We start from the raw sequence: 26898 nt of genomic DNA on the forward strand, positions 1-26898 counted from the left end.
TCCAAGCATCCCAGGCTTTCTGGGGAGGCACAATTTAGAAGTGTGAATTTTATAAATCATTGCTGAATAGCTGTGTGTGTGGGGGCAGCAGGTAAAAAAATCTCTTAGAAGTAATCATTGTAGGGACCCCAAAACAAAGGGAAAGTATGTGTTTTAAATAATAAATAAAAGTTTCATTCTGAAGATGCAATAAAAGCCTTGTGCAGTAAGTCTTGGTGCAAGAATTCAGGAGCGCTGGGGGACGACGCGTGGGCTGATCACAGTCATTTCAGCAGAAGAGGAGGAGAAGGGCGAGGCCGGATGCGCAGCCTGCCGCCCGAAGGCACCGGGAGCAGGGCGCCCTGTCCTGACCCTCCCCTTCTGGCTTGTCTGGCAGCACTGCCAACGATTCTCTTGTTTCTATTTCCCTCAAGGTACTCAGGCTGCTTCAAGGTTTTGAATTCCACCCCCCTTCGGAAGACTAACACGGCAACACGTAGATCGGTGCACCATCATCTCAGAATTCGTTTACAAAGGCTCAGTTCCTCTGAAGGGACACCTTTATGCCTATATTTTTATTTTTTGAACATATATATGAATCAGTCTATTTGAGCTGAAAACATTTACCCTGAAGACACGGATGTAAACGTTAAAGATGGAGGGACTCAGCTGATTGCGTTCTGAGCGCTGCCTTTCACCCCAGGTGTTAAAACAGCAATGGTATCGATCTGTAACAAAGATGAGTAATGGACAAAAACAAACAACAAACCAACCCTAAAGTCAGCATGTCTTTTTATAGGGCGGCCCCTTTCTTTCATATCTGTTTCAAAACGATCAGACAATTAACATTGAGCAGCTAGGTGACCGGCAAGCAGATCTCCCTGCGAAAAATAAAACTTCTTCGGCCATGGCAGCTTGGAAATGAAATCAATGGAAGTCTATCAAGTACTCGGGGTAGATCTGGTTGGCGTCGAACACCACGAAGACCCTGGGATTCCAGGTGTCATCCACACAGCTGTCATACAAATTCACGTAGCTCCCGTCTTTGGAAGGAGGGCGCACGTATTTGGAGTCTCCGTTTATGTAATCTCCAATCAGCACTCGGGCAAGAAACATAGATTTGTGCGTTCTAAACAGATGCTGCTGTTGCAGGGTTACGCCGTGAATCTGGAATGTGTTTCCGTGCTTTACGTCATCCTTGCAGAAGCGGCTGGCATAAGCAGCATCTCGAGCAAAATAGGTTCCTTAAACAAAAGGAGCCCGAAGAGCCAAGATTACTCCAAGGAGCGTAGGAAACACAAGCAAAAAAACACTGCGATTGTGAGGGGGAGAGACACACAGAACTGTGTAACAGGAATAGACATGGAATTTCCTCGCCGGTAGGTTTTAAAGAAAAGAACAGAAATCCGTCTGTTATGGACAGCTGTGATGCAGGCTGCCACTGGGATAGATCTGTTAGTACAGACCAGAGTCCCCACCACCACCACCACCACCACCATCCCCGTCCCCACCAAAACGTAGCAACCAGACTTGTGTTTTCAAAAAGAGCCTTATAAAGAAATCCAATACGTAAGATGGATACAAATGGTTTCTGTGATTACAAGTGACAGGACCTGCCTTGTCACTGCTCGAACCTCCCTCCCACTTCTGTTTCCTTCCACCCTTTCCCCATCCACCACCCACCCATCTAAGCATCCACTGGGGAGCACAGTGAAACCATGGGTCTGCAGAGGTGATTTCAAACCCCAAGAAACCACATTTCTGTGCTACCGGGTAACTGTTCAATAATATTTCTGGAGCTGAGAGAACCCCATATCCAGGAAAAGATTTCTGGAGAGTGTGATCCTATTCACACCTGAACGTTCCAAAAGGACAAGCTCACTTGTCCGCTGCCTAAAGAGGAAACCTCCACGAAGAGTCCGACTCTTCCAAAGTGGTAGGCCTAGGAGGCTGACATCGTGAAGGGAATACTTACCCTAAAACATTTCGGAAATGAACTGCGAAGTCTCCTATTACCCAAATCCGACGGGACTTAATGTAACACCTTTCTGATCCTCTTACAGTTAAATAAATGGGATGGCCTTTAAAGTCGCTATTTTAAAAATTAATTTACTCTTAAAAATGTAGCACCTCATGGGCTTCCCTGGTGGTGCAGTGGTTGAGAGTCCGCCTGCCGCACGGGTTCGTGCCCTGGTCTGGGAGGATCCCACATGCCGCGGAGCGGCTGGGCCCGTGAGCCACGGCCGCTGAGCCTGAGCGTCCGGAGCCTGTGCTCCGCAACGGGAGAGGCCGCAGCAGTGAGAGGGCCGCGTACCGCAAAAAAAAAAAAAAATGTAGCACCTCCTGATCCTGAGTGGTAGCCAGTTCTCTTGCTGGAGGGAAGGTACAAAATAAGGACCAAGCAAAGAAATGTCCACCCCTTACCTTTTCCCCTCCTCTCTCTCCTTAATTTGCTTGAGTAGTGAGCACAAACTGGAGAACTCAGACTTTCACAACATTAGAAAAAAGGTGAGGATTTCCCCCATGCTCATTAATATTCCTACCTATCATTTTTTTAAAAACAAAACAAAAAAAAAATAGACCTACGTACAATGTACACATTAATTGATTTATTTTATAGTGCTCTATGTACTTGACATAAAACAGTTCAGTGTATGGGTTTATCCATGGAAAGGACTTATGCATGGAAAGTAAACGTCATAATGCAAAAATCAGCTAATCTGGACATGATGCCCCATCTGAATGACTGGGACTTGGAGGGTTATCTAATCTGGTAGAGGTGTAAAAAGTCTTCCTTCCATCTTGCACACGCAGGAAGTGGCTTTTCGGTGTCTCAGAAACTCTGAGGGTGTGCCAGGAACCCAGTACAGTAACTTTTAACTTAGTGACTCTCAAGCCCCTGAGATACAAACAGTCAATCCTCTCTCAGGAGAGGAGATTCTCTTCTAGCGCTCCAACTGGATTCTGATAGTTACCTTTTCCAAAGAGAGCACCGTGTATACCATTGATTCTCCAATCAAAGTTATGAATGCAAATTGCTTCCACAAATTCACTGCTGGTGCCATGAAACAGCATCTGTTCATTAATCTGAGGCACACCTCTTTTTTTCTTGAGCTGAGCCTTTTTCCTAAAAACACAATACACAGACACAAAACACACAGATATCTACCATAAGTGGCATTATTAATTTTTCAAGGAGCAAACCTCAATAGAAAGGGTAAAACAGAACACAGTTCTTTAACATACAACATAAGTGGACAAATAGCTCCGGAAAAAAAAAATAATCTCAAATGATCTTGGACACATAAATCATCTCATCAAAAATTATTAGTTAATTTTGACACTGAATGTTGAAAATTATACCAAAAACTATAGATATCCCAGACAATGCCCCATCATAGTAAAGTGACTGATCGCCTAAACCAGCCAAGCTTTACAGACGCCTAAAAATGACACTACAAACAGTAAATAATACATAGTTCACAGAGTCTTTAAACAGTGAATTCCTTGAGCATGGACCATGCCTTAATCTTTTTATCCCCACAGTAGGACATGTTGGTTAAACTGAACGGAACTTTGCATCTTAGGGCTGGAAGGGACATGAAGCCATCCAGTTCAAACCTCTTGCCAATGGACAATCCTCTTCCAACACATAAAATGCTATTCAATGTAGGACTTATTGTAATAGTAAAAAAACAAACAAACTGAAAACAGCCTAAAATTCTTTCACAGCAAAATGAATAATTATATATTTATACATGAAAGTTAAAATAATGAACTAGATCTATATGTATTAACATAGATACCTCTTGAAAAATAATGTTTAATATAAAAAGAATGATGTAAAAAGAGACCTCTATCTCAAAATAATAATGCATATTGTAGAGGTATACAAACATAGGTAGTAACAAATATAAAAACATGGATAAGAAGGTATCACAGCAACTTGAGGGGGAAAGAAGGAGGAGAGGATGGGGATGGGGGAAACACTCCACCTTGATCTCTAATGCTGTGTATCTTAAAAAAAAAACAAAAAAAAAAACCCAGACACAAAGATGAAGAAAATGTCACAAATATTAAAATGTCAAATCTGATTGGTAGGTACATGGGTGTCTGTAAACTGCTGGCTGCATTTTCATTTAAACATATTTCATTCAAAAGATGTCTTAAAGATGAAAAAGAACCCTCCCCCATTAGCTCTGCAATGAGAGCTGCCCTGCCCCCGGTGCTCCCCGCCCTGCACAGAGGCCAATCTACTGGCCATCAGCTGTAATAGTGAGAAAGCCACCCCGACGGTGAACCAGAACCTGCCTCCCTGGTCCTTCTACTGTCGTCTTAGTTATTCCCTTCCGAACACAGAACCACCAAACACTTAACACAAAACAACTCCAAGTATCCAGGAATAACTCTGGACACTGATAGGTTTCCTTCCCCAGGTGAACAGATGCCACTGTCTCAACTATTCCTCCCATGGCACAGCTTCTAGGCCTTTCTCCACCCTGGACAGCCTTTAGTGGGCAGGAATCTGCTGGACACCTTCTAGTCCGAAAATGCTGGGAAGAAACAGAAACAGGGCCTAGATGTCGTGGGACGGCGCCCAGCTGAGCTCGCTCTGCACCAGGCATCATGCTACTGATGGAAGCTTGCAGTCAGTTAAAACTGCTGGGGCTTTCTCAAAGCAGGCTTCTCTCCGCTCGCTAGATTTGTGCAACTGATTTCTAAATCTCATGCAATAGGTTTATCTCAATTAAGCTTTATCTTGATATAGTAATTTTAAAAGTATAGAATTTATAAAGAGCAGGCAGCTTAGGGACTGTTTGGGGTTGGGGGGAAGGACGCTTGCCCTTAAATGATGAGAGAATGGAAATGTATACGGTCCTTCTCAGAGCCCTCTGGCAGCATGTATCAAAATTCAAATGCATACGCTTTCATCTACTGGAGACAGTCTTTTCAGACCATTAAGCATGACGTTAGGAGGATGTGCATTAAACAAACATTTATTTCAGAAAAAGCCAGCATGTTTTCACAAAGAACAAATTATGCCAACTTTCTTTTTAGACCTTTATGTACTGTCTGCCTTGTCTTTTTTACAATGCACATTTGTTGCTTTTCTAACTAAGAAAAAAATCTTTTTAAGAGAAGATAATCACATTTGTTTAGACTCACTGTTTCAATCTTCCAAGGTCTTTCTGACTCCTGATTAATTCACCCTACAAGTAAGCTTCCCCTTCTAGTTTTGAACCTTCCACAAGTGTGATAAGCAAGCCTCCTACATTTTCATCCAAATTCCTGACAGAGATGTGGAAGGGCTCAAGAAGAAAGCATGCATGCCATTCAAGTTACTCTTTGATACGACTTTTAACCAGATATTACTTTTTCCCTTTGTATGGTCACCCGGCACCCATCTCTCCATCTCGCCTCCATCGTAAGGACCTTTCTCAACCACTCGTAGAAATCAAGTTACACTGTCTAAGGGGCTTATCCACCTACCACTATGGCAGTCCTCTTAGTTAGTGGAGCATCAGTGAATTCATTCGGGTTTTTTCTAAGTAAACATTTCTTTAACATATGTCCTTCAAATATTAAGCTTCACGGTCTGTAGCGACTAGAATCCACACCGTAATCAGGATATTCACTCATCACTACTTTCCAGGTGCAGATCAGAATGAACTTTGGTTTGAAAATTCACTCGAGTCTCTCTTAGATAAGATAAATGAAGTGGTGGTTAGTGAAAGAGCCGGAAGTGTGGGCACTGAAACTCTGCTCAGTCACTGGATAGGTGCACCGTCTATGGGATGGGGTGATCACAGCTCTGCACCCCCCATGGTGTGCACAGTTTACTTTAGTGCCCATCGCCAAGGCAACCAGGACATGTGGAGACTCACACTACGACCTTGATCTAGAAAGGCTAACATTGGGTTCCAGGGCCTCTGGGGCTCCAGTTAAACCTTCAGGGAAAGTCACAGATTGAAACCAAACTAGGTTCTCCACCACCCTGCCCACCTTTGCCCCACACTCATCTCTGAACTTACTGAAAATGCTGCTGCACCCACTTCTCAAAGATGTCTTAAAAGTACCCTCCCCCCCAGGGACTAGGGTGCCAACCGGGCCAGGCTGGGTGTGCCCCACATTCCAAATGCAGCAGGAAGAGCTTCGCGCTCTGGACTGAAATAGGTTCGTCCAGTTTAGACCAGCGGTTCTCCCTCCTGGCTGAACACCAGAATCACTTGTAGACCTTTTTAAAGATAAAACTGTCAGAACGCAGAGGCTCTGATTCAGTGGCTCTGGGATGGGTGACAGATAACCCATACAGGTTAAAGAGCTTCCCCAGGTGATTTTGACAGGCAGCCAGGATGGAGAACCTCGCACCTAAATCAGCATTCTTAACAAAGCAGCAGCCCTCCCTGCTCTTATTTCCTGCTGCCTTATCCTTCCCAACCCTGGACCAATCCAACTGTCTCCCCTCACTGCTCTAGTATTGTGAGTGCTGGAATCAATCAAACAACATCGCCATGCTTCCCACCCCATATCCGCACGTCCCCACGTCAGCTCAGCCCTCGACACTGATGGAGACCCCATGGTTCCCAGGTTAGCTCTTTCTCCCCTCCGTGTTCCACAGTGGCTGTTTCCTCTCTCCGCTTTTCCTCTCTCTCCCTCACATCCCCCTCCCTAGCACCTCATTCTCTGCAGGAGACCTCACTGCTTCCTTCCCCAAGGAAACAAAGTATCAGGAAGAACTCCCTGACCTACCTCATCTCTGATCCCCTCCCCATCTTCATCTGTAAATCTAACTGGACCACCCTGTCTCTCTCCTTCTGACCCGAGTTCTCTGAATCCCACCCCATTACCCCTCCCTCTCTCTGCTGTCTGGGCCTCTCACCGCTGTGGCCTCTCCCGTTGCGGAGCACAGTCTCCGGACGCGCAGGCTCAGCGGCCGTGGCTCACGGGCCCAGCCGCTCCGCGGCATGCGGGATCCTCCCGGACCGGGGCACGAACCCGCGCCCCCCCACATCGGCAGACAGACTCTCAACCACTGCACCACCAGGGAAGCCCTCTGCTGTCTTTTAAACTCTCCCTCTGCATAGGTTCTTTCCTATAATAACGTAAATATCCTCAGGTCTCTCCCATCTTTAAATTCGAAAAACAAAACCAAGCACCCTTCCCACGCCCACATCACCATCTTCTCACATCTCTCACTCTTCACTGTCGAGCGCCTTGAAAGAGTTGTCAGCGTTTGCTGTACACACAGTATAGCATCTACCAACGTTGCTCTCGCCTAGGGTACCAAGGACATTTTATTGCAAAATCCAAAGGACATTTTCAACATTCATCTTTCTTGGCATCTCTGCCGTATGTGACCCTGAGGATGACACATACTTGTGTCAACCATGTTCTTCCTTTGGCTCCTGTGACTCCACATTCTATGGGTCTTCTTCCACTTTATGTGGTTACTTCTCAGTCTCCTCACTGAGCTTTCTCTTCCTCTGTTCATCCCTTTCAGAGTTTGGTCCTTACCCCCTTCGTTTCCTAATCGACATAAAATACCTGGTCATCTTATCAATTCCTTTGGCTTCTATGACCCCACACTTTCCAGTAACTCCAAAACCTTTATCTCTGTCTACACTGCTCTCTTGAGCTCCCAACCCATGTATCAACTGCTAACCCCGCCCCGCCCTCCCCAGACCAAAACCCGTTCCTACCCATTTCCCTCAGTCAATGAGAACAAATAAGTCTGAATCCCTGGAGTTATCTTTCCCATCTCCCCCACCTCCCCTAATGTGCGTGTCCCCATCACGCACATTAAATCGAGTACCAGGCAGTATCATTCTACATCTTTAATATCTCAGAACAGTCCTCTTCACTGCAGTGGTACCGAGAGCACCTTGGCTCAGGCCATCCAGTGTGTCACATTTGTAACGACTGAAACAACTTCCTAAGTTGGCTGGTCACCCTTCTGTGATCCTTTTAAACCAGTTTCTCAACCTCAGCACTGCTGACTGTTTTGGGCTGGGGAGCTCTTTGTTGCGTGGCCTGTCTTGTGCATCGCAGGATGTTTAGCATCCCTGCCCTCCACGCCGCAGATGCAGTGGTAGCCCCCCACCCCACCCCACGACAATCAAAAACAGCTCCAGGCATTGCCAAATGCCCCTGGTGGGCAAAATCACCCCTGAGAACCAGTGCTTTAAACGCCTTCTCCACAGTGTAGCTGATAAATCACTTTTCTAAAATGCACATCAGCTCCATCACTGTCTTGCTTAAAGTCCTGCAGTGGCTTTCCACCATCCCAGGGAAAAACCCAAACCCCTTAGTTTGTTTACAAGGCCCCGCGTGGCCTGGCCTGTGCCAACCCTCTGACCCAGACGCCAGGTCAGTCCAACTCATAAGGCTGATGGAGAAAATCACACGACCACCCAGTGGGTCTCCCACAAACCCCTGCACGCTCTACCTCCTGAGTCCTTTTCTAGCATCTTCTCTCGCCATCCATCCTATCTTCTGTCCTATTTGAAATCCTCTCAATGTTCTACATTCCCTCTTGTCATCGATCTCTGGCCCATGCTGCTCCCGATGCCTGGGGTGCCCTCCCCTCTCCTCCCGCATCCAGCCTAGATGACACTGGCTTAGGAAGTGCTCCGTGACACCCCACACACAACCTACTTCTGTCCAAGCTCTGGTCCTGTGCACTCTTACATCCCGAGTGCCTAGAACGGTGCCTGGCACAAAACTGGTTCTGGAACATGTTTCTGGAAGAAGGGAGGAAGGAAGGAAGGCCTGGACAACATGCAAACTGACATCTATCTGCTGGACTCATGTGGGCTTCCCGCCTGTATAGTGAGTCACAGGTTACGTGACAATGGGGTGGATGAGTTTATTTTCGTCCTTCAGGCAGAGATCAGAATGACAGGCTGTCTTTAAAATGCGACTCAGTATTTTCTGCTGTCATGGCAGGTGGCAGGTTCATTTCCCATCACAGATTTCTATAGGCCGACCTCACATAACATCATGAATGGCATCTACAGAGTAAAAACATCTCCACTGAGATTCTTAGTATATGATGTGTTGGGGATTCGCTGGAACATTTCTACCACTAGGAATAAATTGAGGTCTCAAATTACGAGGAAGACTGACAGGAATTCCACCTCAGAGGCCCGATTAAGAAGAAGGAATTAAGTCTTCATCAGAACATTTTAGGAAAACTTACTTTATTCACTGAGAGAATAAGATCAAAGAAGACGGAGGTTTCCATTCTCCATTATCCCCTGAATAAACCCTAAACTCAGGGCTTCCCCGGTGGTGCAGTGGTTGAGAATCTGCCTGCCAATGCAGGGGACAGGGGTTCGAGCCCTGGTTTGGGAAGATCCCACATGCCACGGAGCAACTAAGCCCGTGCACCACAGCTACTGAGCCTGCGCGTCTGGAGCCTGTGCTCCGCAACAAGAGAAGGCCGCGACAGTGAGAGGCCCGCGTACCGCAATGAAGAGTGGCCCCCGCTCGCCACAACTAGAGAAAGCCCTCGCACAGAAACGAAGACCCAACACAGCCCAAAATAAATTAAAACAAACAAACAAAAAAACCTAAACTCAGTTAAACACAGTATTGTCAGAAATAAAAGTGGGCTGGGCCCAAAGACTCAAAATTACAAAGAATACAAGCCGAAAACCCTTATTTTATAATATAAACTATTATGAGAATAAAACCTGGAGTTTACTCAGGCTGTAGGAACTGACCTACCAGAAGCATCAAAGAATTCCGCATATTATCACCAAACAAAAGTCAGCCTGATTTTCAAGTATATGAGAATGAAATGAGTTAAGGCCTGGGATTTGCTTTAAAATACTTCAGCAACAACAATAACATAGCAAAAGAGGAGATAGATTATGACGGTAAATCGAGATAAATGTTAAATCAGGATGATGGATACACAGGGTTCATGACATTAGACTCTATTATTTGAAATTTTCCTGACTAAAGGTTAAATGCTTGTATTAAAAAATATTAGAAGTCAAACCTTGAACACAGATTTAATAAAAGTATTTCAGAAAATCACTTATTTTAAGTAATGCTTATTACTGTTATTACATTATATTACCATGTTATTCAAAAAACTACAGCACAATGTGTTCATGTGGAAAATACCTGTTAAGTTTCTTGTAATGGGCTTTACTTTTAGGTTAAGTGCACACCAAGCAATCCAATGGGTCATTTCCAACCCAAATTGAGTTAACGAATGGAGATTTCAAATCTAGAACATAAACTCTGGGCTAAGCAGGGAATCTGAAGGTACGTTTTACAATGTCCTTCAAAACTAAAAACAAGCAAATGACTTACAGGCTGGGAAGTCTGAGCCAACAAAGTCATAGTGACACAACTAAACAGCTCCCCAGACCCCCTGGTAATGCTGATTCAGCCACGATGCCCAGCTCGAAACTCTGAAAGCAGTGCAGAAGAGGCTGTCAGACAGTGTTGCACGGGATGCTGGTGCTGGCTTACAGAGCAGCTCTCCCTGAGGATGAGGAAGAGAGCTGAAAAACCAGGTCAAAACACGCACAGTGCGTCTACACAGCTCATGTGGTGGTGCCACTGACAATGGATATGATTAAACATTTGTGCTTCACTGTCTCTGAGACTGTAAAAGTCTCAGAGGCCAAGGAGGGGGTTCAGAGTAGAAACTGTCTCACCTGCAAAAGAACTCCCACAAGTCTAGGTTCTGAATTCTCTGAATTCTTTTAATTCTGTTGCGATCCACTGTTTTCCCAAAGAGACTAGCAACTTCATTGTATTCGTGTGTTTGACTGTGCAAAGGAATGAGCTGGAAAGAGAAGTTTGCACAGTTTTACTGGGGTCCTTTCCAATCTCTCCCACCTGCAGCTGGTCAGCGCTGCTCTCACCTGGTAGGGCAGGTCGGTATTCACATTCTCCCAGTGGAGTGGCATGGGGATGGCCTCATTTTCACAGATATAACTTTAAACAGAAAAGACAAAACAAAATATTAGAAGCTGATTAGAATCACTGTCAATGACTTAGACGTTTTCTCCCAAGCTGAATTTCCATGCTGCGCTATTGTGACAAATGCAATTAAGTGTAGTCCTTGGTTTCTTTATTTTAAAATATTTACTGAATATCCGCTTGTGTGCAGCTTTTTAGGGGCTGAATTAAGAAATCTGATGGGAAACGTCTAATCCTACATAACATTAAAATTTCAAAAAGAGTCGTTTAATTCGGTCTTGTTTTTCTTATTTTTTCAGAATTTCTTTTAAATGTAGGAAGATTTTAGGTGAAGAAAAGGAATTTCCAAGAAGAAAATCAAAAATTCTTGATTAAAAAAACAAACCTCTTTAACAGATGTATACTGCCTATTAAATACCATCCAAAACCCTCGGCCGCATGCTCAACATCCTTCAAGATCGAACGCAAACCTAAACCTTTCTCTCTTTATTGTCCACTATGCCCCGGCACGGTCCTCATGAACTCACTCAGCGCAGAAGCCAGCAAAGTTATCCACCATGTGTAAGCCACTGGACGTGAACACAGAAAAAGACAATGATCTTGGCGAGCTGGATGGCAAAAGGCTGTGACTGATAATAGTGATATGAATCCTTTCTGGTGACTGCAGGCTATGGAAGACGTTCATAAGTTTCAAGCCTATCTTTAGCGTATGCTTTAACTCATTTTAACTTTGGGAAGATCACACAATCGTTTGATTTAAAGATGAATAGGTATAAAAAAGTGAACGGTGGGTGGTTTCCCTCCCACTCCAGTCCTTGGTCTTCTCACCTCTTGCTCTTCTCACTTCTCACCTCTGGCCTCCATTCCAAGTAATCACTGCTTTTAGTCTCTTGGGTATTCTTCCAGAACTTCTCTAGGTTAACACAAGCCTTTTTTTTTCGGCACACACGAACGGTAGCATAATCAGGTGTCTTTTGCAGCTGCTCTTTTTTTTCACTGACTATGTTCTTAGAGATCCTTGCATATCAGTAGGTAAGTGAGCATCCTAGCACAGAGCCTGGCACACGGCAGACACTGTTGCATGGATGCTGTCTTACCTACTGATATGCAAGGATACCACCCCTACTGATGACAAGTCCCCTACTGATGACATTTAGCCTTTTTCAACTCTTTGCTACTGTTAAGGATGCTGCAAAGAACAAGTCTGTCCCTTTGTCACTGTACATGGCCACGTGTCAATTTTTAGGATTACATCTTTGAAAAGGCATTTCTGAGTCAAAGAATATATTTGTTCCTGATTTTGACAGAAGCTGCCAAGGTGCCCCCCTCGAAGGCTATACTCATTGGCATTTCCCCCAGAAATGGAGAGAATGCCTATTTGCCAACAACCTCTCCAAAGGAGTGTGCTGTCAAACATGAGAATTTTTGTCAATCTGATGGTAAGAAATAATCTGGTATAATTTGTATTTCTCTTAGTACGAGTGAGGTTGCATGAACTGTTCAAGTTCTTCAAAGAATTCTTCTGTTCTCATCCTTCTAAGGGGTTGCTGGTCTTCTACTCAGAGATTCCAAAAAGTACTTCAAATACTATACAGGTGAACCCTTTGACTGTGATACCGAGTAACAATACATTTCCCAGGTTTTCTTTGTTTTCTTTGTATTTTTACTTTGCCTGATGTATCCTTTAGCTATGGAAAATATTTTTGTTTGTTTGTTTAATGTTTGTAGCCTTAATTATAAATTCCTTGTCAATAGGAAATGTACTATTCACTTTGCATGTCAAAAAATGCCCAATGTATTCCTGTAATAAATAAACATTTGTATATCAATACCTCTTCATCTTCATCACTCTGCTGTATCCTACCTAACTGTTCTTCCTCTTTTATTATCTTGCTTTTTGTCCTCTGTTGTCGCTAATTCTCTCCCTCTCCTATCTTTGTTCTATGGCTTGTATAGTCTGTGAGAGAACAAAGTGCTTGACCCCATTAAGTGCTTCTCCCCACCAAAGGGTACCAGATATAATAACACACAGTTACAGTAACAATTTTCCATTATTATGTCTCATTTTTCTCCCAGATTCCATACCCTTTGAAGATAAGTAATTCCTTTATTAAAATGCTTACACTTAAGAATGAGGATGTGATGTAGCTGGTAAGGAAGTAAGATTCTCTCCCTTCCACAGAAGTACTGGAGCATTCATTATATAAGTACTTGAGTAACTTTTAAATCATGACCCTAAAATGTAAGCCAAAAGTCTCAAGAAGCTAACTGACGGAAACTTTAAAAATTTCTATCTTTAATCCTTTCAAAATATCTCCTTGAAAGGAACAAATGGGCATCTCCTACAATTCACATGCTAGCATTGTTTCTGTTTCATTTTAAATTCTTTGAACAACGGGAATTTCAATACTTGATTGAGGAATCGTTCCAGAAAACAGGAGACATGCCCTTCAACTCCATTCATATGAATAACAAATATTTATTCTCTTCTGGCATTTATACTCTCTTTTCAGGCTATAGACGGCAGGAGACAGAAAAAGGAAAACTCACCACCCAGATCCAGGGGGCAGGAGGCTGTGCCCTTGTCCCATGCACTCCCATCTTCCCAGGTCCCCTTTAGTCACTACAGATTTGAAATTACTTCTAGGAGTTGCCCAATGGGGTTCAGTGCAGGTGAAGACCAAGTGGGTAATTACCTAGGATTTATGGCCCAAATAACTGGATGGTCCTGGGAGAGTCTTTCCAAGCTAATTAAAACTTACCTCAGTAGGTTATGTTAAGGATTTATAGCAGAGAGCATAAAGCATTTTGTAACTACCATGCAAAGTGCTCTAAAGAATTGAAAAATACAAATATATAAGGGGAAATGAAAAGAACAACAGGAAAGGAAATGCCAGCAGAAAATAACAACACTGCTCTTGCATCAATGAATGTGAAATTCAGTAGAGAAAAGATCGATATTAAGATTATTAAAAATAACCTACCGAAACATTTTCAGTTTATTTGTTCCTCTGTTAAATATTAAGGAAGACAAGAGAGAGAAAAAGCCCACTCTTGCTTTCCACCCCATTCTCTCCACAATACCTGAAAGCACTGATAGAAAAAGGGGCTCTTTTTATTAAGCGCTGTTTTCCAGTGGTGAGATTCATCTGCTTCATTTCTGTGCAAAAAGACCAAGATGTTAGATAAGTCACGGAAACACACTGTGCTATAAATTGTCATGAAAATTTCTAGCCACACTACATGATGGTCAGGGAATCATGGAGCTCTGGGAGTAGCTACTAAGCACAGTATATTAGGGATACTTGACCAACATCTGTTTATCATGGCATAAAAAGCAGCTTCATTGCTTGATCTAAGCTCACACAGGAGGAAGCTAACCTCATACATGCCTCAGTATGTAAGGTCTATCCCTTTCTGTACCATACTTGGGTTAAACTGACTTGAAAACAGGAGAGTTCTCAACTTAGGAAAATTAAGAGTACTAGAAAGAGAAAGAAATTACAGTACTGAATCTTCTGGCTGGCTTCTTAAGTGAAAAGTGTTACTCTGATTTCTCCAAAAATTTTGGAAATGATAAAAAGATACATTACCATGATAAAACATGTACAATTCACAGAGTTTCAAAAATTTGTACATTTCTTGCCTTCTCTTTAAATTGTACACCTAAACCAAAAAAACAGAAAACCTAGCTAGACTCAACACAGACTTATATGAAAGATTCTAGTGATGAAAGACTAATGAACTAACTAAAGTATCATTTTCTTCTTTCCTCTGTTCCTCAGCTGTGGCAATATTTACTAGGTCCCCCTCTTCATTCCCACAAAGTTAGGTGCTAAGTCTTAATATGAGATTCTCGTCAGTCTACCTTGTCTCACTGGCATCATTCCACTCCAAGATAAAGGGGTTCACCCATCCAGGCCAATGCTGTGTGAAGTGCGTTTGCCCTTTCCGTATTCTCCTAGGCTCTGCACACACTGGCGTGACCACCGCGCAGGGAAAAAGAAAGGTCATCCCAGCACATGCGCTGAAGCCTGTGTTGCGTTCTTCTCATACTACCTCGTTTTGAGTTTGCTTTTCACCATTTTTATAGAGAAGCCGAGCTGGCTTGTGGCAGAACCATGGGGGCTAACTTTACACGTGGTACACGGGGAATGCTAATACCTGTGCCTCTGAAACAGTGTCATCACACAGAGGAGCGGGAGCTGGCGCTATTATGTGTGACTCCAATTCTTTGATAAAGACTTAAATAAACTGCACCGTCTGAGAGAAAACTTCCAAAAAATACAGCTTACTAGAAAATATTCTTTCAGAAAATGCAGCTTGCTGGGCTACCTACCAAAAGCTCTGACAAACTCCGTGCTCTGCATGAAGCTTGATGTCTGCACATTGCGATGTCTCAGTATGGCTTCAACACTGACAGGGGTACTCGAGACTGAAGTGTCTGCTGACACCTTCCGTCTAAGACAAATGTCGGGCCCCCTTAAAGGCAGCCTATTTGCCTAACGTCGTAAAATATGTTATGCTTAGTCAGGAGTAAGAATCTAATGGCTTTAACTCTTGATTTAAAAAAAAAACTAACTCTAGGGGCACAACAGTCATTAGAGATCTGATTCCATCAGTGTCTTAGTGGACAAATCTCCTGCAGCATGACTGGGCCTTGGATCCTCCAAGGGAATCTCCTAGGGTTTCAACACCCTCCCTCACCACAGTATAGCACTGACTCTGTCATAAGGACTCTACTCACAGAAAATAGGAAAGAACATCTAGAGGCCTGAGCTGTGTGGCAGCCCAAAGGTGCTTTTGTTAAGAAAGCCTCCCCCTCCAGGTTCTGTTTGCCTCTAAGCAGTAAACAGCTGAGGCCGGCAGCTTGAAACTGCAGGGTGAGTCCAACAGGTTTCTCGTGGGGTCCCTAAAAATATGCCCATGTATCATGGATGCAATATAAAGCGGGGCTGATTTCCAGATTAGCTGGTTAATCTGTGAAAGAGCCAACAAAATCAGAAAGTGGCAGGAGGCAATGTCCATTGAAGAGTAGTTTTCTAGGAAAGACACCAAGAGATGGGTCATTCAGCTGAACTGTGGCCTTAAAACTCAATCCAGCTACCTATGACTCTGCGTGTAACCTCTCTGATTGATCCTTGAAATCTGACTGATCCTACCTATTTCAAAAAGCTGAAAGGATGATGAATAAAACAATGGCTTAGAGGTGTTTTGTGTTCCTTAGAAGAGAAGCATTACAGGAAAATACATGACAGTCTCCATATATGTTAGTATCTATAAGCATATAAATAACCTTTATAAAAGGCAATGTTGCTCAAAAAGATTTTAAATGTTGAATTTTTTTACAGGTATTTTGATGTGTTACAAGAAGGATTTACTCTGTTGTTCGCAAGTACGTCAACTAATCCTGATTTTCAGAACTGCAGATTTCAGCATATCAACACACTAAGAACACACAACTATTAGGGAAAAAAACATACCTGCAAAGTCTATCTTGTAGCTGAATTTGGAAGTAGTAAAAGAAATGGAGCCACAAGGGTTTGTTTTGAAGCTTTTTTCGATATCTTCACTGCTAACTGAACACTGAATGTTGGTATCCGGCTTTAAGACAAACCAGAAAGTTCATTTACCAGCTGTTCACAGGAATGGCTTGGCCACAAAGGCAGTAATGGGGGACGGAGACAGAGTGGAGGGACAGAGGAAACTTACTAATCACCTGTTCTAGTTCCCAACACACGGGGAGAATCACAGCTAAGACATCATATGGAAAATAGCTTAAGGATTTCCAGCAAAGAAACTTCGATAACTGGTTATAAGGACTTTTTCCAAAGTATTACAGTGTTTCCAAATTATTGCCAAAATTACACATCTTAAGTGGCTCAAATCAAATCTTCTTTAAGTAGCCTTGTAAGCAAAAAAAAAAAAAAAAAAAAAAAAACCCAAGGTCTTGAATATGGGTTCAGGTCTCAGCTTAACCGTTAACGAGCTGTGTGACTCAAGACCAACTACAGTAACTTTTCTGAGTTGCACTGTCTTTGGCTGTAAGACAGAGTGCTAGCATCTGCTTTCGGGTTGCTGTGAGGCTGGAGGAGAAGACATCTCTACACCCTCTAACCTAACACCAGGAGCACAGAGGCGTTTAAGACCGGCTTGGTCGCTTCCCCTTCCCTTTGTCCACCAAAGCAGGCCTGGCCTTGCTCCCAGGTGCCGAGACCACGTACCCCTCAGTCACGCTTGCACTCTGGACACACAGAAAACACACACCGTTTCTTCTAAGTAAACACTGTGAAAACCTGGGGAAAGGAAAAGGACCAGAAGAATTTCTGATTTTTCTTTTCGTTCCACCCTCTGACTTCCCTGAGGTTTGATTTCTTTCGGGTGCCGCCCGGACTCCCTTTTCACACCAGCACAACGGTGCTCGGTGAGTCTAAACCCCGCCTGCTCCACCCGAGGGGCGCTACCTGAAACATGTGCCACTTCCCGCACTCTGCCAGGTAAAACCAGCCCCACTGCGTGTCCGACGTGTCCATCTCATCTGTCTCGCTGTTTGTAGTCTTGGATAAGAATTCTTCTGTTCTGTGAAACATCTCCTGAAGTGCCGGGAAGAGGGAGAGGAAGAAATCGTTCTTTTAATAACCAGTGTGCTTTTCACATATCATTTTTCTTCTCACAAAGAGCTGTATTCCAACAGTGATGTTGACAAATAGCATTCTATCTCGCATACTGGCTCTGAAGATAAACATTTTAAAATGTTAAATTATCACATCTGCACATCTTTCTTGGACATGGGCCTTAACATTCCAGTTTTTTAGCAGCAACTGCTACAGAAATGATTTGGGTCTTTTGGGTTAATTGCTTATAGGAAAAATTCCATAGTGGACTGTTTAGAAAGAAAAAGGAAAGATTCAGTTTGGGATTATGAAATAAACCACAAATTTAATTTTTTGTTTAAACTGTCCACGATCTGATTTAAAAATCTGGTCTTTATTTTAAAAAATGTTGAATATCCTCACACTTAACAAATAAGACAAACAATCAGACACTTAGGTGGATATATCAATGTCCACGCAACCACTTAAGCAAGCTGTATCAACACCTATAAGCACTCCAGATTCTCAGTTTAATGCCAAGAAATTTCTGTCTTATCAAATGTTCACATATTTGGTCAAAAGGATCCACTATCACAACTAGTTAAGACCAAATACAACTGATTTTTGTTTTAAATATTCATATTGTGGGAATTCCCTGGCGGCCCAGGGGTTAGGACTCAGCGCTTTCACTGCCGGGGCCTGGGTTCAATCCCTTGTTGGGGAACTAAGATCCTGCAAGCCGCTCAGCGTGGCCAAATAAATAAAGTATCCATATTTCATTTAGTGGCACAGAAAGATGTTTATAACATAGAGTGTTGAGTACAAAGAATGTTACGATAAATAGTATGATCCGATTTTAATAAAAAATACATCTATATTTACCCACATGAAATATAGATGTGGGTATACGCATATGTACATACACACAGAAAAAGTCTGGATGATACATAAACATTTATCATAGTTTTCCCTGAATATTAGGATCATAATAATAGTAATCCTTACAGGGCTCTTACTATGTGCCAGGTGCTGTCCTCAGTACTGCACAAATAATAAGTCATTTGGGCCTCACAACAACCCTTTAAGATACGTACTATTAATACCTCAAATTTATAAATGAGGACGTCACACAACGTGGAAGCCAGGATTCAAAGCCAGGCAGTCTGGATCCAGGGTCTGTCCATGGAAGCACCACAGAATACTACCTTATACTTCCTTATCAATGACTTTATAATCTTGCCTATATTATGTACACATTATCTTTGAAAAGTTTTAAACATTCTTGGGTGGAGACCGTGATGAAGAAAAGGCCATCAGAAAAGGGACGAACAAGTTAGTCAAAGATTCAACTTTATCTGGAATGCGGCATTCTGTCCTCATTCTTTAAGGGTTTTTAAATTATTAATTTAAATTTGCACAGCTGATACATGAAAATCTCTCCTTGCAAAACACCAGAACCTTTAAGATAAAGCTAGACTCTTTTTGACTATCACCTCCATTCCTGGCGCCTCTCGCCTTCCTTCGCCAGGTTAATCAGTACTGTTTGCTTTACTGTGCGACTGTCAGGCTTTGCTCTCTCTCTGCGTGCGTGCGTGCGTGCGTGCGCGTTTCATCATATACACACATATAAACTTATATGGTTTCTGCTGATTTGTTAAAAATGTGATTTCCTATATCTCTGTGTTTTTTTTTTAACAAAGAATATGTACTATACTTGGGTAATTTGGAAAATATCTGCTTTAAATTTCATTGTTTAAAGTGTACAGAAGTGGTGTAACCTGGGATAAGCTTCCATGGCCTTGTTAAGGCCACAGCTTCCTCCTCAAAGAACCTAGATGAAAGGCTCCTTCCTCCCGGGGCTGCTGGGAGAGGTGATGCTCGGTACTGCAGTGAAGTACCAGGCACAGTACCTGAGCTCAGGCAATGGGACTTGTTATTTTCTCATTCACGTTTGGAAACTCTCTCCAAGGGATGCTCTGTGATTATGTTCGGGATTTTTCTTTCATGTTTTAAAGTGGATTGGCCACTAAGAAATGAAAACCAGAACACCCTAGGAGCAAGAGCTGCAGATTTGGGGCCCACTATTTACCTTATCTATTTTAACCCAATAAAAAAGGCAGTGATTTAAGATCAGTTGTGTAGGTTAACTGTTCACAACACCTGCTCTTCCTTCTATTACTTATTGTTCACATAATTTGCTCATTTTACTGAGAGACAAAGAAAGCGAGAGTGACTTAAATTTATTTTTCTTCTGAAAATAACCAGAAAAATTTGGAAGGATGAGATTCAAGGAAATAGTTAAGATAAATATGTGGCTTATGAGTTCCATCTAGGAGAAAAGGGAATGGGAAATAGGAAAGCCCCCTTTACACAGCATACATGCAACATGTGTGCTTTGCTATGTCACACTGTTCCCAAGACCACACCGTGAGCCAGGTTACAAGTGGACGTGTTTCACAAAAGTCCTTTCAGAGCGTCCTGTCATAAGCAGCTCTCGCAGGGGGAGGTGGGTAGGACAGACTCATCTCATATTCATCCCTATGCGGAGAGGGCAGCACCACAGACAGCTACCACTGCCCTGAAGTGCTTCAAATTTTATAAAATTCCTTGTCAGTTTACACTAATTTTTTCCTCTACAACCCAAAGCACAGGAGAAGTCATTCTCCAATTAACTTTAGGGAAATAAAACGAAGCAGAGAAGATACAATTATGTGTCTAGAATCATGGAGCTGGCAGTTCAAAGAAGATTCTAGAAACACCCGAGGCCTCCGGACCGTCAGCTCTTCCCTAAGTTGTCGGTCCCCTGCCTCGTTTTCCTACATGGACAGTTGTTCCTTCTTTCCTCTGGGGCCAAAGCTGAATGTGACTGCTTTGCTTCACAGATGCTATGGCTTTCTTTCCAAAGACTCAGACTCAGTTCATAAGACTGACTCATGGTTTTCTACAAGTTCATCCTCCAAAGGAATGGCTATTCTGTATAATTAGGCTCAAAGAGTTAAGTCAAGTTTCAACGCATAACTTTAAAATACTGTAACCAGAGTAGTAATGGATCTAGGATAGAATACATTTACAGGCAACAAAAGGAGTGTGCGCCAGGTGTCCACCAGGGAAAAGGCAGTGAATGAATGTTAGTGGAATGAATTAGATCAGCCACGATACCATAATCTGCCATGCTTTTCTGGTTTTTAATTGGCAGACGATGATAATTCCTGCACTTCAGGCTAAGAAGGACAAAAAAGCTAGTATAAATTGGAAAAGCGTTTTGTAAATTTTCCAGTGCAATGGATATGCTGGTGGAACCTGTCTACAATGCTAGCTATTCCAACCGGAATATTTATGGAGCCTGGGAGCAATCAATCTGGATCATCAAATTGAAAGGCCGGGTGGAAGATGGGCTTAAAATCAAAATCCTGCTCTATGGGAGAAAAATAATGCCACCTTCCAGATTGGTTAAAACCTTTCTGATGAGTTTATTAAAATAAACAGAATATAATTTATTTTGTTAGGATAAACGTAACACCTTGAGGAAATCATAGTTGTAATGCAAACTTCCTTGTCTCTTATAGGAAGAAGGTCCAAAACTGGATACTGAAAGCTTACAAACAGGGTGGAACTTTTGGAATGACAGAGTAAGGAGTGCAGTGGGCCGCTCCCCAGCAAAACTGCATTTTAACTGGTGGGCATTATTTAAAAGAACAGCAACATTTAACGTCTCTGGAAACTGTCTTAAGGTCATCTAGCAAATAGAGAAATATTTATTCAAGAAAATCTACTAAATCTCCAGAACAGGCATTTGGGGCAAGATCCGGTCCACCACTCCCCACCCCACCCGCTCAGTGTTGCAGACGAGAAGACAGGGGCTCCCTTTCCCTCCAGCTCCCTTTCCCTCCTAACCCTGGAAGGGTCAGGCTGCCCACAAGTGCAGAAGGTCTACTCTGGGCAGGCAACACAGAGGACCGATCTCCTTTCCTCTATCCGGTCCCCACTCATTTGGTGGAAGCTCCAGTCCAAGCCCAGCCAGCTGTGAATACTGGGCCCTGATTGCTCCCACCCAGGTACAGGGTGGTTTCTAGGGTAGTGGTTTCATGGCAGGAGGGCTAAGTCAAGTAGACCAGGGGCTGCCACCACCCCTCCTGCCCAGGGTGTCACTCTGGGAAGAGTGGGCTCCCAACTCCAGCTCCAGTGACACAGGGGTTCTACTGCAGGAGGAAAAGCACATCCTAAGGACAAAGAGATCCATGACTCTGCCTGAGGGGACTGATTCTACGTGTAACCGAGTATAGAGAACCTCACGTCTAAGAGCATTATCGAAAAAAATGGAAATCTTTGATGAAAAACAATTAAGGAGGGGCCCGGAGCTCTGATACAAGCAGAAGGGCACAGTAGGCAGAAATTTAATAGAGAACCAGGGACAGCCAAGAAAGCCCTCCTGGGATTATAGTCAACGGTGGGAGTCGGGAAGGCTGTGCACAAGCTCTAGGCTGTATCTACCCAGGAGCGGTCAGAGCAGGTCACGGGGCAGACATGACAGCATTCCCAAGGCTGCACACAGATCCATCAACACAGGGGGGTAGCCTCACTGGCACAAGGGGGTTAAGCATAACCTCTGACCAAACACTGAGTGGACTATCCTTTCTCCACTGAGTCTTACTTTTATAGAAAATCAGTTGTCTGTTTGTTTGTGGGCCTATTTCTGGACCCTCTATTCTGTTCTAATCAACATTTTCTCTATCTTGATACCAATACTACACTGTAGTGTTAGCACTCCAAATTTATTCTTCTTTTTCAGAACTGCTTTGGTTAGATCTTTTCAATTTTGATTGGGATTGCATAGTGACCTATCTGGAAGAACTGGCATCGCAGCAATATGGAGTACTCCAACCCATGAATGAGGTACATCTCTTGACTTATTTAGGTCTTATTTAACTGTTTCAGTGTTTTATGGTTTTCAGTGTACAGTCCTGCATATCACTTATGCAAGATTCACAACTAAGTATTTCATATTTTTGATACTATTGCAAATCGAATTGCATTTTAAATTTCAATTTCTGATTGAATGTTGCTAGTACATAGTGATACACTGATTTTTGGATATGGTTCCTGTATCCAGCAACCTTACTAAACTCACTTATTAGTTCTAGGAGACTTTTGGACATTCCATCAGATTTTCTATAGGCATTAGCTAGCTAGCTAGCTAGCTTTACTTCCTTCTTCTAGCATATAGATGCCTGTTATTTTTTTTTCATGCCTTACTGCACTGGTTGTAATCACCAGTACAATGCTGAATAAAGAACAGGCATTATTTCCTGGTTCCTGATCTTAGTGGGGAAGCATTTGGCCTTTGACTACTAAGTTTGATATTAGATACAGGTATTTTGCAGATGCCCCTTGTGTCTGAGGTCCCCAAGACCACTCTCTAGTTCATAAGAGAAGAACTCAGAAATTGTTCTACTCATGGTTACAGTTTATTACAGTAAAAGTATACAAAGTGAAATAAACACAGGGGGGAAAGTAGGCGGGATGAAGTCCAGAGGAAACCATGTACAAGCTTCCAAGCGGCCCCTCCCAGTGGAGTCACACAGGACACACTTAATTCTCCCAGCAACCATGTGTGACAACTGCAAAGTGTTGCCTATCAGGGGTGTTCACCTGAGCCTAGGTGTCCAGGGTTTTTATTGGGAGTTGGTCATGTAAGCCTATAGCGCCTGTGTGAATGTCCTCAGCTGCTGAAGTTCCAGATCTCCAGAGGGAAGGAACTCACCATAAATCACACTGCTAGTATAAACTTTCTGGACAGACTGGTGGAGCATGGCTGAAGTTCTCAGGCATGCAGATACACTCATGAGACAAACCATTCCAGGAGTTCAGTTCTCTGGAGCTAGGCAAAGGACAGTCATGGAAACAGGCCTTTCTGGAGAACGTGCAAGGTTTGAGCAACCCAGGGTTTGAGCTGAGTTAACCTTTTCTGCACACCCCATATCAGGCTGAACAAGTTCTCTTCTTGTCCAAGGTTGCTGAGGGTCTGTTATCAGGAATAGATACTGGATTTTGTCAAATGTTTTTTCTGCATGCATTGAAATAATCACAGTTTTTCATTTTAGTTTGCTTATATAATGAGTTACACTGATGCTGTTCAAATATTAAACAAACCTTGTATTTTGGGGATAAACATCATTTGATAATGATGCATTAACCTCCTTATATACTGTTAGGTTTGATTTGCAAAAATTTTGCAAATTTTTGCATCTATGTTCATTAGGGATATTGGTCTGTAGTTGTCTTATAATGTCTTTGACTGGTTTTGGAGGTAGGGTAATGCCAGTTTCATAGAGTGAGGTGTGAAGTATTATCTTCGTTTCTATATTCTGAAAGTTTGTGCAGAATGGTATTATTTCTTCCTTAAATGTTTGTTAGAATTCACCAGTGAAACCACTGGGCCTAGAGTTTTCTTTGTGGGTAGGCTTTTTCTTTAAATTTAAATTCTTTGGTAGATATTGGGCCATTCATGTGATTTATTTCTTCTTGAGGGAGCTCTGGTAGTTTGTGTCTTAGAAAATATGTCCATTTCATCTCAGCTGTCACACTGATTGACATTAAGTTGTTCATAACATTCCATTATTATCCTTTAACGTTTGTAGACTATGTAGTGATATTCTCTCTCTCATTCTCAATATCGGTAATTTGTATCCCCTCTTTCCTTTTGGTTTCATTTTCTCTGTTGTTTTCACTATAGTGCTTTGCACTCTAAACTTTATTTCTTTGCTCCTGCTTGAGCTTAACTTGCTCTTCTCTCATTTCTTAAGGAGGAAGCTGTGGTCATTGATTTGTGACATTTTTTTGACATAAGCATCAGTACAGCTATAAATTTCCTTCTAAGAACTGTTGTAGCAGCACACCACAAATCTGATATGCTTTCATATGTTCTATTTTCCCTTTTTATTCCTTTCATCAATGGGTTATTTTAGAGCGTGCTATTTATTTACCAATACTCGAGGATTTTACAGATCTTTCTTTTATTGAATTCTAATTTAATTCCATTTTAATCAGATAGTGTACTTTATAAGACCTGAATTCTTTTAAATGTATTGGGACTCCTTTTATAGCCCAGAATACGGTCTATCTTGTTAAATATTTTCTGTGTAGTTGAAAAAAATGTGTGCTCAGCTGTTGCTGGTGTACTGGTCTATAAATATTAATTAGGTCAAGTTGGTTGATGATGTTCAAGTCTTCTACATCCTTGCTTATTTCTACCTACTAATTCTATCAATTATTCAGAGAGGGGTATTAAAATCTCCAACTATAATGGGATCTGCCTGTTTCTCCTTACAGCTCTGTTAGTTTTGTTTCATGTATCTTGACACTCTATTATTAGGTGTATAAATGTTTAGGATTGTTACTGATTAACAGGCCTCTTTATCATTAGGAAATGACATTCTTTATCACTAATATTATCTCTAAAAACCTACTTTAATATTAACATACCACGCAAGCTTTCTCTCTAGTGTTAGCACTGTATATCTCTTTCTATTTATTCTACTTTTTTAAAAAAATAATTTATTTTATTTGTTATTTATTTATTTTTGGCTGTGTTGGGTCTTCATTGTCCCACACAGGCTTCCTCTAGTTGTGGGGAGCAGAGGCTACTCTTCATTGCAGTGCACGGGCTTCTCATTGCAGTGGATTCTCTTGTTGCGGAGCACGGGCTCGAGGTACGCGGGCTTCAGTAGTTGAGGCACGCGGGCTCAGTAGTTGTGGCTCGTGGGCTGTAGAGTGCAGGCTCAGTAGTTGTGGCGCATGGGCTTAGTTCCTCCGCGGCATGTGGCATCTTCCCGGACCAGTGCTCGAACCTGTGCCCCCTGCATTGGCAGGCGGATTCTTAACCACTGCGCCACCAGGGAAGTCCCCCTACTTGTGTCTTTGCATTCAGTGTCTGTTTCTTGTAGACAACTTACAGTTGGGTCCTGCTTTCTAATCCAATCTGACAATCTGCCTTCTAATTGGGGTGTTTAGAGCATTTATTTTGGTATGATTATTGATATGGTTAGGTTTAAGTTTATCACCTTGCTTTGTCCCATCTGTTCTTTGCTCCCCTTATCATATACCTTCTTTTCAGGATTCCACTTTATCTCCTTTGGTGGCTTATAACTCTTTGTGTGTCTACACACACTGTTTATTTCTTCACTTTCCATGCATGCCAAAACCCACTCTAATTTAGCTTTTCTAGCTTCTGGGCTAATATCTCCCACCACCGTCTCTCTCTCTCTCTCTCTCTCACACACACACACACAAGGAGGCACGTGCTAGGACCTCCAATGAGCTTCAAGTTACCAAATCCCATGCACTTTTATCAGACCTTGTCTTATTTGACCTCTCAGTAACATTTCACAGTTTACCCACTGTCCTGTATTACTTTTTTCTTGGTTTCCATGAACTTGGTTTCCATGAAATCACTCTCTCCAGATCATCTTAGATTTCTGGCCACAAACTCTCAATCCTCTGCAACTTTACTTCGGTTCAGCCTATAACTTGTAGGTTACTGGAGCTCAGTCTTAGCCCTTTTTTGTCTTTCTCGGCATCTTTAAAACATGGTCCTCAAGAATTAGGAAGTAGTTCAAAGGCATTTTTCACACAAAAAAAGTAATGAAAGAAATTTGATCACATACAGTTTGCAAAGCTGAAATGTAAGATTAATTACAATTTTCACAAAAATCCTTTTATTTTCATAGCATCTCAATATGTTCAGTCTGTTACTGAGTTCATATCAGCTAGTGTTCAGCAAATATAATGGTGTAAAACCAAATAAATTTTCACATAATCTTCTAACAGAGCCCCAAGTCAATGTGCTTTGTTGATAAGGATAGAGAAAGGACCAAGACTAAAGGGGCATCACCCAGCTAAAACCGGTAAAAATCTGAATATTGCTGAGAAGCTGTCAATCCAAATTTAATGCCCAATTTAATTGTTGTAACAAAAAAAAATAAACTACTGACAAAATTTCTTTATTAAATGACTCTGTTGGAAGTCACATCTTATCAACGGCACATGACATAGAAAAGCAATTATTACCACTTAGAGTGTTTCAACATGTTTAGTTTTAAAACTGAACAAACTACCTGAGCAAAAATACAAATCTGTTCTTGCAGTACAGGTAGTATGTAACGGGGTAGAAATACTCGACAACTTTTTGTTCTGCTTGTGGGTGGAAGCTCACGGTACAAGGGAAGTCAGTTTTCATTCAGGCGATGGTATTTCTGTGAGGTGTGACACGGGCTGAAAAAGGTGCAATCCATTCAAAACTGACAGAGCATGAGCTATACGAATAGCAAGGAAAGGTGCGGCTGGGTTCCTAAAAGATGTTTTAAACATCTGGGCCAGTCAGAAG

At 42.4% G+C, this 26898-nt stretch overlaps 1 protein-coding gene across 2 annotated transcripts in view; it reads right to left on the reverse strand.

The window, feature by feature from the left end:
- Positions 1 to 754: 754 nt before the first annotated feature.
- The window catches only part of PARP11 (poly(ADP-ribose) polymerase family member 11), a 34313-nt gene continuing 8169 nt past the window's right edge, over positions 755 to 26898 (reverse strand). The window contains exons 2-8 of one of the 2 annotated variants that reach the window (XM_029204736.1): positions 17388 to 17516; positions 16407 to 16527; positions 14008 to 14083; positions 10866 to 10938; positions 10656 to 10786; positions 2955 to 3106; positions 755 to 1223 (exon numbers count right to left, since the gene is read on the reverse strand). In XM_029204736.1, coding sequence (XP_029060569.1) covers positions 907 to 1223; positions 2955 to 3106; positions 10656 to 10786; positions 10866 to 10938; positions 14008 to 14083; positions 16407 to 16527; positions 17388 to 17516 — 999 coding nt within the window. In that variant the 3' untranslated portion in view covers positions 755 to 906. Of the gene's footprint in view, positions 1224 to 2954; positions 3107 to 10655; positions 10787 to 10865; positions 10939 to 14007; positions 14084 to 16406; positions 16528 to 17387; positions 17517 to 26898 lie in introns of those variants that run through there. The other variant, XM_029204737.1, reaches the window with a different exon arrangement.

This window comes from Monodon monoceros, unplaced genomic scaffold (genome assembly GCF_005190385.1).
Source record: "Monodon monoceros isolate NGI ecotype Baffin Bay Population unplaced genomic scaffold, NGI_Narwhal_1 Super_Scaffold_6, whole genome shotgun sequence".
Lineage (NCBI taxonomy): Eukaryota > Metazoa > Chordata > Mammalia > Artiodactyla > Monodontidae > Monodon > Monodon monoceros.